General features: G+C 52.0%; 1 protein-coding gene across 1 annotated transcript; it reads left to right on the top strand.

Annotated features, from left to right (window-relative positions):
- The first annotated feature begins 220 nt into the window (after positions 1-220).
- Positions 221-2,195, top strand: LOC122154861 (ubiquitin carboxyl-terminal hydrolase 42-like). Its single transcript, XM_042807557.1, has 6 exons — positions 221-407; positions 857-967; positions 1,051-1,153; positions 1,301-1,368; positions 1,540-1,610; positions 2,109-2,195. Exons 1-6 carry the CDS (start codon positions 221-223, stop codon positions 2,193-2,195), a joined length of 627 nt encoding a protein of 208 aa, XP_042663491.1.
- Positions 2,196-11,405: the final 9,210 nt, after the last annotated feature.

The following is an 11,405-nucleotide window of genomic DNA, read 5'->3' as shown; positions in this document are numbered from 1 at the left end:
TCGGCAAAGTCAGCAGTGGAACGGATTATTTTCCACAACTGCTCCTTGACCAGTAAATTTCACAGGCAGCATTAGGCTTCCCCCAGTGTTTCTGGGTTGGATGGAGATCTGGTCGTACTGGGTGCCCCTGCAAAGAACTCGACTTCTGGACCTGCTTTCGTGCAACAATACCGTCTCCTCTCTTTTCAAATGTCATTTCCCTGCAGTCACTGTCGAGGGAATGGAGCCGTCACAGAGGATCCACTTTCCCCGGGACGAGATTTGCATGGACTGGAAGCAACAACAGGAAGCTGGAGGAGGGCTCTACAACCTGGGGAACATGTGCTACCTAAACTCTGTCCTGCAGTGCCTGGCATACACGCCCCCTCTGGCCAACTACCTGCTCTCTCGGAAGCACGGCCAGTCGTGTGAGTGCTTTTACGAAATATCTCCTTGGAACTTGGTCGGGCGCTTCCCAGGGATTCCCAGAATCTGGGAGCTGGTTTAGGTGAAAAGCAGCCCTTCTTTGTCAGTCCTCAAGTGGGTGTTCTTGGAACACTCATGCTGAGAAGACACGTGTCCTACCTAGGTGTGATCATCTTCAGAAAGGCACCTCTTCCTAGCCCCGGGTCTTGGTCCCTATTCCTGCAGCTCAAACCCTCTTTCCTTACTGCACAGGAAACTTATGTCAGTTTAGTGTCCCCCTGAAGAATGTTTTCTGCGCGCTAAAATGTCCTGAGCTTGCTGGGACATTGGCACCTTGGGAGGAGTGGAGACTGTTCTTATAACTGCAAGATCTCCATCAGGTTTCCTGTGGCTATGGGTATTTTGCTAACCCGAGTATCTTCCTTCCCTCCCTCCCTCCCTCCCTCTGCAGGTCACCAGAAAGGCTTCTGCATGATGTGCAGAATGGAAGCGCACGTTAACAAGGTCATGCATTCCTCAGGCAGCGCCATCGAGCCTTGGTCTGTCGTCCGTGTTCTCACACGTAAGTCCTTTCAGGTGCTTTTACAGGTTTTTTTTTTTTTTTCCATTCTTGTAGGAGAGAACTACTAACTTCCTCTTTCTTAGGAATAGGAGAACATTTCGAGCTCGGCAGGCAGGAAGACGCCCATGACTTCTTACGCTGTATTGTCGATGCCATGCAGAGAGATTGTTTGAGCTGGAGCAGCGAGTAAGCGCAAACAAATTACCTTTTCAATGTTCCCGAGCCCTTTGGACACCTTGATGTACTGCCATCAAGGAAACCCTATGCCCAGGGCTCTTAGAGAAAGCAAACCACTTGGAGGAGATAACTCTCTGCCTTACCATTTATTTCCAGCTTGGACTTCGCTTCTCAATCAACTACCATTGTCCGTCAAATATTTGCGGGCTTTCTGAGATCCAGAGGTACTTTTCCACAACTATTGCTCTCCGCAGAATTGTCTGTGTCCCTCTGCCTGCCTGTGATAACAGCTGATCGTGAGGCTGGTACAATTCCTAACCGGTAGTTAGGAAGGATGTAAACCGGCAGAGTCAGTTGACTTCCCCTACCACTGACCATTTTGATTTGCCTTCCAGTCACGTGCTTGAGCTGCAGCGCGGTCTCCGATTCCTACGAGCTCTTCCTGGATATTTCACTGGATATAAAAGTAAGAGGCTTGGCAACTGTGCTTCAAGACGTCCCAAGGCCCCTGTAGCTTTCCGGAGTCAACAGGGATGACTGAAAAGTGCAAACTGCAAACAGAAGAGAGCTGGGTGGTGGGTGGGGTGTGGAATGGACGAGCACGCATTATCCTCTCTGCACCCTCGATAGACTCTCATCCCTCTTCCTTTTGCCCTCCCTCAACACCCATCTGGCTCCAAGGCTGATGGGTTGTGTTGTTTTCATTACCGATGACCCTCCACACCATCGGGAGCTGAACTGAGCGGCGGCGCAGGCACGTAGCTCTTGACAGCCCCAGGAATCCCGGGGAAATGAGGGCAATGTCGACCATAATACCCTCTTTCTGCCCCATCCTGGACACTGCCTGGGGGTTCGCAGTGGCTCTCCTCAGCGTCATCTAGTTGGGTTTTTGTGTAAACTCCTAGTGAGTGCTTGGGCGAGGGTATTTCCCGCAGCTCAGCGCTCTCCTTTCTCACTCCTCCAGGCAGCCTCATCTGTCACCGCAGCTCTGGAGGAATTTGTGAGACCTGAGCAGCTGGATGGCGAAAACTCCTTTAAATGTAGCCAGTAAGATGATTACTAACAACATCTTAGTACTAGATCCTGTGTGAAGCTGCTGCGTGTCGTCCATCATAAGTCACCTTGTCTCATAGGCTTAATGGACGATAATGAGACACAGCACTTTTTCGTATGGCCTTATGGTACTGAATAGCCTTAAAATAGCGTAAGGCTGTGTGAGACAGGAGAGCTTGCCTGGCCTTCTGGGGCAAGGCAGGGTGCCTTTCAGCACTGGGCTCTGGGCTTGGTTTCAAGGTGCGACAGGATGGTTGCCGCCTCCAAGAGATTCACCGTCCATCAAGCACCCAGGGTTCTCACTGTTTGTTTGAAAAGGTTTGACGATTACACCGACAGGAAGATCAGCAAGGTGCGTACGCAACTGGAGTGCAAGTTTCCCTTCCTGGAGCAGGAGATGGCCCAAAGCAGTGCTCTCATGTTGCCTTTTTCATGTTTCCTTCTGGGGAGAGGAGGGCTCCCGCGGGAGACAAGCGTGTACTCTGCTCCGACAGAGCTGCTTTGGCTGACAACAGTTTCCTGCCACCCAAAGGCATTGCTTTAGGGAAAACCGAGTGTTCATGAGCCCCAGAGATGTTTTTAGACACCTCCGGCCCCTGCTCTTTGAGGGCTGTTTGGTGTAGCATTTCAGGATCGTTTCGGAGCCCTCTTGGTCTCTCCGTAGGTCGTGAAGTATCCCGAGTATCTGGATCTTCACCCCTACATGTCGCAGACCAGTGGAGAACCGCTCCTCTATTCCTTATATGCTGTGCTGGTACACAGTGGTGGCAGCTGTCAGTCAGGACACTACTTCTGCTACACAAAGGTAAAGAGCAACTTCCTTCCAAACACGGGAAAAATGTGTGCTGGGGAAGACAAATTTGCATGGCAAGGTTACTGGCAGCCAAGGTTTTGGGGAAGAAGGTCTCCTTAGGGGCTGGAGTGGATCTGGTTTGATGTACCCTTGCTGGTTCTGTAGTTTTCTGCCTGTGTTTTTCTGGAGAAACCATGCAGTTCATCTCCAGGTATCAATGCCTTTCTTCACAGGCCAGCAACGGATGGTGGCACAAGATGGACGATGACTCTGTGTATCGTTGCAGCATCAACACAGTTCTTAGGCAGCAAGCCTACTTACTGTTTTATGTCAGGTAAAAACAATCACAAAAAGTGTTTGGAATACCTTTCCTTTTCCTGGCTCTGCTTTTTTTTCTTCTCAGCCTCTTTCTGTTTCCCTTTCTGTGCTTCTCTTTCTGTCATAGGAGTCATTCCTACCTGCATCCTTCAGTGCTGTCAAATCTGACCTAACCCACGCCAGTCCTTGTCTTTCCCTGCTGGGCTTTAGGCTGCTGCCCTGGTGTAAACTGCTACCTGTCTGCTATCTGAAGCTGTCCAATGTAGATGTCCTGGTTTTGGCTGGAATAGAGTTAACGTTTCTTCTTAGTAGCTAGAATAGCGCTGTGCTTTGGCTTCAGGGTGGGGTTTGGTATGAGAAGAACGCTGATAGCCCACTGATGTTTTCAGTTGTTGCTGAGACATCAAGGACTCTCCAACTCCCCGTGGTGTCCTGCCCGTGGGCAGGTGCACAAGAAGCTGGGAGGGAGCACGGCCAGAGCACCGGACCCAAACTGGCCAAGGGAATATTCCCTGTCATGTAATGTTATGCTCAGTATAGAAAGGAGGGGCGGCCAGGAAGAGGGGGGCTCTCCTGGCTTCCGGGATTGCCGTTGGGTAGCTGCTGAGCAATCACATTTTGCATTGCCCATTTGTCATTTCTGGTTTTGTTATTTTTTCATTTTATTACAATTTCTAAACTTTTTTGTGTCAGCCTATGAGACTCCCTTGACCCCTTCAAATCCCTCCTCCATGCCTGGGGGCAGGGAAGGGAGGTGAGCGGCTGCATGGTGATTGACTGCCGGCCAGGTTCAAGTCACGACAGTAGAGGAGAATACTTAAAAGTACTGGAAAGATGGGGAGGGACTCTTTATCAGGGAGCGTGGCGACAGGACAGGTGGTCATGGTTTTAAACTACAGGAGGCTAGATTTCAATTAGTTGTAAGGAAGAAATTAAATTCTTCACTGTGAGAGTGGAGAGGCACTGGAAGAGGTTTTCCAGAAAAGTTGTGGCTAACCCCTCCCTGGAAGTGTTCAAACCAGGTTGGATGGGGACTTGAGCAACCTGGTCTAATGGAAGATACCTCTGCCTGTGGGAGGGAGGGAGTTGGAATTAGACGTTCCTTAAGTTCCCTTTCAACCATCTTATGACCCTATGATTCTCTGAAATGGAGACTGTCGGGGGTATAAAGACAAGGTCTTGTTTTGACTCCAGTGGAGTTTCCCACTGTCATCTTGGGTATGTCTTCTCTCTGTTGTAGAAACAGCTCCAAGAAAATGACAGAACCCCAGAGGAGGTGCTCGGATTTGCAAGCTGGACAAAGGGATGATTCCCCACCGGCACCGTCCTATGCCGATTCCTTCCTCAGTCGGTGGGCGGCTGGCAACGAGCAGGTGGGTTCTGTGGGACCACAGGCTCTGCCTCGTTGGAGCGAGGCAACTGCGGGGAGGTGGGTCAGGGCACCAGATGGGCAGTGGGTTTATTTCTGGGATCTCTTTTGCCTCCCACAAACTGCAGCTTTCTTGAAGACACTTGCAGCACTGCTCCCTCTCCAAGCATCCCACCTAGATCCATCCCCTTTCTTCACCTTTGGCCCTTCTGCCTTTGCAGCCCTCCAGGAGAGCCTTTGGGAGGCCCTTAGCTGTCCCCTCCCACCGCTCCTGGGGCTTCCCCACGGTTCTGGTCCTTTCAGGAGGAAAGGGCAGGACCTATTCACAGCTCTCTCTGCAGGCCATGGAGGTGGACAAGGAGGATTCTCCAGAGGACAGCGGCTCCTCCGCACCAGCCAGCACCAGCCAGCTGACCTGGGCAGGTGCCCAGCAGGCATCGGCAAGCTGGCCGTGCCACGACTGGCCACACAGGCTCAGCACGGCCTCCTACGTGTCCAGGAAGCAACCTGACACCCTGGTCTGCAGTCAACCATTGGACCACGTGCTGCACGCCGTGCAAGAGTACGACAACAAAGAGGAGCACGGATTCAGCCAGAGGGAGGAGGCCAGGGGGAGGGACCGGAGCAGATCCCCGTGGCGGGGCTATGATCTGCGCAGCCGGTTTGTAGAGTACAAGGAGTATCCCCGCTCAGCGAGGAGGAGGAGGTGGTGGAGAGCAAGTCCTCCACCTCATGACGAAGCTTCAAGGGATGAGGGAGCTCCAGGACCCTCCAACACCAGGTCCAAGGTGGCTCCCGCAGCCAGGGCTGCTTGTGAGCAAACCCTGCCGAGGCAGAGAGGACAGAGCGGATCCCTGTGGTGGGGTTATGATCTGCGCAGCCGGTTTGTAGAGTACAAGGAGTATCACCGCTCAGCGAGGAGGAGGAGGTGGTGGAGAGCAAGTCCTCCACCTCATGACAAAGCTTCAAGGGATGAGGGAGCTCCAGGACCCTCCAACACCAGGTCCAAGGTGGCTCCCGCAGCCAGGGCTGCTCGTGAGCAAACCCTGCCGAGGCAGAGAGAACAGAGCGGATCCCTGTGGTGGGGTTATGATCTGCGCAGCTGGTTTGTAGAGTACAAGGAGTATCACCGCTCAGCGTGGTGGAGGTGGTGGTGGAGAGCAAGTCCTCCACCTCATGACAAAGCTTAAAGGGATGAGGGAGCTCCAGGACCCTCCAACACCAGGTCCAAGGTGGCTCCCGCAGCCAGGGCTGCTCGTGAGCAAACCCTGCCGAGGCAGAGAGAACAGAGCAGATCCCTGTGGTGGGGTTATGATCTGCGCAGCCGGTTTGTAGAAGCCACAGACCACAGGAGGTGGAGGTTTTCAGTGCCCCAGAGACCCCGGTCAGACAAACACTTGGGTCAGTGCGGTGGTAACTGGGACAGATCGTTGCCCTGCGTGAGGGCAAACCACAACTTCTGACTTCTGCAAGGCCGGAATGGAGGAGGAGGTAAAGGAATCCGGGAAACACCCAAACTGCGCCCGGCAGGGACCAGGCTGCACAACGGACACCAGCAGCCCACCCTGTCCATCCTCCCAGTGCTGCCTCTGCCCAGGGGGAGCTCCGAGAGACTCTCCAGAGACTCGGGCAGCTCTGCCGGCTGGCCCCCCTGCCCACGGCTCCCTCGAGGAAGAGTTTTAATCCGTGTTCCGCGTTTGGGATCGCCTTGGGAACCAACAGGCAGAAAAGCCAAAGCTAGAATTAAAGCCTGTGCTTTCTTGCTGAGGGCTGGTCTCGAGGGCTCTCTGGTGCTCGTCCGTCGTCTTCCTCACCGTGTCCGCTGGTTGACCTCAGCGCTCACGCACGCTCACAAAGGTCTTCTGGGGGTGGGGGGCAGCTGTGCAACTGTGCGTGTCTTGAGCTGGTTTGTTTCACTTTGTACTGGCCTTTTTCCGGCTGTCTTTAAGAACAGGCCTCATCTCATTTATTAATTCTCTATCTTCAGACTCCCTTTTCTTTACAAAAGTGCCATACGACCTTTGTGTCCCCCCATATCTCCCTGTCCCTTGTGTCCCCATGTCCACCCAAAGGCCTATGTCCCACCACCCCACCCTGTGTCTCCAAAGCCCCCCACGGCCCCACATCCCCTCCCATGGCCCCACATCCCTTCCCAGTGTCCCCAAGCCCACCCAGATGAAGGTGCAGTTGACCTCCTGCACTTGTGCCATGCTGGTGCAGAGCAACATGTCCCCTCCACGTCCCCACCCCACGTCACTCAATATGTCCCCACATCCCCACCCTATGTCCCTGTGTCCCTCCTCAGGTCCCCACACCCCCACCCTGTCTCCAAGCCCACCCAGGTGAAGGTGTAGTTGCGCCCTCCTGCACTTGCACCATGTGGGTGCAGAACAACGTGTCCTCTCCACGTCCCCCTCCCCTGCAAACAGGGTCCAGTGGTTGTCCCTGTCAGGACAAAGTCAGAGATGGCGGCTCACGGTGCACGTCACGATGGCAGCAATGAGCTCATGGAGCTTGGGGACACAAGGGGACAGTGTGGGACATGGGGACAGCCCCACGTCAGGATGCTGGAAGAGCTGGTGGCTCCCAGTGTGTGTCGTGATGATGGGGACGAGCTGGTGAAGCCTGGGGTCATGGGGGGACACAGAGGGTTCCGAGCAGCCCTGGGTGACCTGAACAGGCCAGTGATATCCCTCGGCAGATGCCAGGTGAGGGGACAGCAGGGGGAGCCCCCCCGACTCACGTATTTCTCCAGGTAGAGGGTGGGGCTGCCCATCAGAGCCTTCATCCGCACCAGGTAGACAAGCAGCACCAGGTTGTTCTGCACCACATTGACATGGACCTGGGACAAACGGGGACCCCAAAAAGCATGTGTGGGGTGTCAGAAGAGCCACCCCACCTTTGGGGACACACGCGTGTCACCCTACATGTTGGGGACTACCCTGGGACTCAACCCTTCCAAGATGAAGGTGCTGAAATGTGGAAACATGTGGTAGTGACCCAGGCCAATGGCAATGCTCTGAACTGCTTCCTGGGGGCAGGGACACATGGGGATGTTACCCCAAGGGACAAGGGGACACCCCGAGTGAGGTGGCAGGGAGGTGGGGACATGGTGGCGGGGGCAACAGGGACCCATAAATGCAATATTGAGGGTGGGAGGAGAGCGGGAGGCCACCAAGCCAAGAGATCAACATTGAGTTGGCGACACTGGAATGTCCCCAAAAAAGGGGGTTGGGGACCCCCCTGAGATTCTGGGGACATGGGGCGGACACTCATGGCACGTTTGGCCTTGCAGGAGCCCACACAGGCCTCGGCGATTTTGTAGTAGAGCTGCTACTCTACCGAGAGCCCGTGGGCATTGCAGGGTTTGAGGCGCAGCGGGATCCCTTCCAGCAAGGGCCCCTTCTCCTTCCCTGAGGGGCATCAAAAGTGGGGGGACACAGTCACTAGGGGTGCACAGCTCCCCAAAACCTCAGACACCCCAGCGCACCCTCTCAATGCTGAGCCAGGGAGCTGTGAGCGGGGAGAGAAAATGAGGTGAGGACATCCCTCCCAAAAAGCTAAAATCGACCCAAAAGCCCCCCGAATACCCAGCCCCACCCTTGAGGCAGACATCGAGGGGGATGCAGGGCAGCAGGGTGTTGACGATGTCACTCACGTCCACCTCTTTTTCCTTGTAATAACAGAGATCACCCCCGCCACCACTAACGTAACGGAAGAAGATGAATTCGTGAGCGTGGAGGCCATAAGAGGCGCTTTGGTTGGGAACGGGGGGGTCAGCGGCACCCCCAGGGTCCTGGGGCTCCCCCAAACTGAGTGGTCACGGTACCTCCACATTTTGGAGCTTGAGGGTGAAGTCGATGTACCCCATCATCAGCTTGTGCCGCTTCCCCATGGGCATGAATTTGAGGGGGTCCTAAACTGGGGGGGGGGGGGGGGGAGGAGGCGGTGTTCCAGTTCAAGGTTAGCAAAGGATAAGGTTTAGTAGAAAGAAAATATACCTACGTACACTGTTCTATAGATATGTGTGTATATATATATAAAAATGATTGATTAATTATACTAAAATAGCAAAAGCAAGTTGTTACTTAGCACAACAAAAGCCTCCTCACACACCTGCCATCCACCCCACGAGATAGGGCAGCGCACACTGGAGCACAGACCGGACTTCGAGACGGCCAGGCACCAATCCTTAGCGGACGTCTCCGCGACGCCAGCGTTGGCCGGAATTGGTTGCCGTGCCGTGTCGCAGCTCCAGGTGAATTCTATACCCTTTGCATCCCGTCACGTAGGGCCAGGACGTGCCAGGAGGCGGGCAAAGCACGCCCTGAATGATGGAACGGAAAAGCACCACTTGCGCTTGCGCTGGAACAGAAAAGGTGGTCGTCTTGGACCCCCGGAGGTCGTGACTTCATCCTCCCTCCTCTTCATCACCTCCCCAACATGTCGTCCTTTGTGGTTTCAGTGGCATACAGCCCAGTTTCACAGCGTGGGTAAGCGTGGGGAGAGGTCCATTTTGCTGCTTGCTTCCTCTCATCTTGGACTTTCTTAGGCTTTAACCTTCAGTTGTTACATTACATGTAGTTACACGAGAACAGGGTCCTGTGTCGCAGTCACGCACACGGAGGCACAAACAAGAGAGACTTATGCCATCGGCTACAGTCTACAGATCAAAAAATAGTTTTTCACTAACACAAACAGTTTTTTCTCATCACTAACACAGTAAGGTAGAAAATTTACAGTATTTCATAAGGTTATGACTTCTCATTCTAAACTAGCTTTTCTTTTATTTTGCATGGTATCATACAAGACTAGAGAGGAACGACTGGATCCAATTTTAATGTCATTTGTGGAAAAGTGCAAAAATGCTGGTTTTCATTCTGCTTTAAAACAATCAGGTTTTGATACAGTAAGCTTTCCCACAAGATGTAAAATCCCTTTCTGACCAAAAGCTGACTCAGTGTTACTCTGCCCAATCCGAGAGTTACCTTGGAGAGAACTCCTAAGTTTTATAAGGTGATGTGGAAAAGTTTCTGACTGGGTTTTATTTAACAAGGAATAGCAGCCCTGGGGCTAAAGGAATACAAATAAAATATCTATGCTCGCACGAGTGAAGAATTGCCAGCTGCTTCCCTTCTCAAAAGGTAAACTGCAAGATTCTTTGCTAATTACATAGACAACACTTAGAAGAGACCATCTCAAGGAAATCAGACAGCGTTGCTTCCTTGAAATACATGCGACAGCTTCCAGCTACTCGTGGGATGGTAACTCCCTCCCACCTGCAACAAGAGTTCAGGTCAACTTTGCTCTTTGGAACTTGCTCAGAATCTTTAGAATTAAGGTTGTCTTTTCTCACGCTTCATTTTTTTCCACTGGACCTTTACTGCCCTTCTGACCAAACACAAGCAATTGAAAACATATGAAAAAACCCGAGTTTTAAGATCTAGAGAACACATTTCTAGATTCAAGAGTATTTCTTTAGAAAAGCCTTAGTCCTGTTACTGCAGGTTGGACTAGACGCACCCCAGAAGATCCCTTCCGACCCGAACTATTCTACAAATCCCTTTGTATAGTTAGAAGATGAAGCTAGAGGGAGTACACTTCACCTCTTCAATCTCTGTTTTGCCTCCACAACTCTACACTCTTCCACGCATTTGTCCCGATTTTACTCTCACCTACTTTTTCAGCTTAGAGCTGCTGCTATGCCCACAAAAAAATGGTTTACCCGTCAGAAGAGAGGCCTCCAGTGGACAGCCAAGAAGCAATTTTCTTTCTGTGCCTTGTTTAGGATCAATTTCTCAGCCTCATTTAGGACCTGCATAGACTTCTCATTTTTTCTTCAAGTTCACTAAGTGCTTTTATCCGCGTCCACTCGTTTTTAAACAATGACTGTCAGGTAAAATTTCTCAGACTCAGGAGATAGCAGTGTCTTGGTTCCAATCATACAAGCAGCTGTATTCGGAACATGAATGCTGCAATGGTCTCTCAATGCCCCCCAAATCAATAGGATGCTGCAGGTAAACTCCCTTGCAAGATAGGAATGGAGATTTACTGTTGGACCTGATTGCAGAGTGCTCTGAACACACAGATGCATTTTTCCACATTAAAATCACCAGATGGCCTCAACACAGATTAAGAGAATTGCCATTAACAACAAACATTCCTTTCAACTACATTTGCCTTTCTCCTGTTGGTTTGCCCCTTCTTAACTCAGCTCTGACTCACAGACCGATTAGAAATCACACCAGCCTCACATTTGCAACAGTGACTGAGCCTCTTCCGACTAAAAAGAAATGGTAGATAGTGTGGAGGGGAAAAAAAAACCCCAGTGATGACAGCCAGTCCTATGGGCTCTATTTTAACTATTCTATTAAGAATGAGCAACATCTGAAGTTTACAGGGCTTCTTATCACCCAGTCCATTCCCACTGCCACTCCTGGAGCTCCAGCTTTGCAGGGCCATCTCAGAATACACATATCTAGAACATCTATGTTGAAGACCGTGAACCCCTTCAGCTCGAATAAACATTGCCGTTAAAGCCACCGAGTGAAATAATCACCTGGTTTATTCTGTGTAGCCAGTAAAATGTTTCCTACGACAATTCCAGCTCTGAGTGCTGCAGGAGGAAATCCTCACACAGCTCAAATAATACCCTAAGAGAGCAGCAGCACAACTGGATTTCTACATGCACCCAAGGCCTTCCTTACCGGCAGGATAGGTGTATTGTG

Source organism: Tyto alba, unplaced genomic scaffold, assembly GCF_018691265.1.
Source record: "Tyto alba isolate M040663 unplaced genomic scaffold, T.alba_DEE_v4.0 Super-Scaffold_5, whole genome shotgun sequence".
Lineage (NCBI taxonomy): Eukaryota > Metazoa > Chordata > Aves > Strigiformes > Tytonidae > Tyto > Tyto alba.
Note: the sequence above shows the minus strand (reverse complement) of the source record. Positions and strands in the feature narration are given on the sequence as shown.

Excerpts from the sequence above, each read along its gene's own strand:
- LOC122154861 (XM_042807557.1), top strand. The coding sequence starts at position 221 with ATGGAGCCGTCACAGAGGATCCACTTTCCCCGGGACGAGATTTGCATG. Across the intron at positions 1,369-1,539 it reads GGGCTTTCTGAGATCCAGAG|TCACGTGCTTGAGCTGCAGC; the intron begins GTACTTTTCCAC and ends TTTGCCTTCCAG. Across the intron at positions 1,611-2,108 it reads ATATTTCACTGGATATAAAA|GCAGCCTCATCTGTCACCGC; the intron begins GTAAGAGGCTTG and ends TCACTCCTCCAG.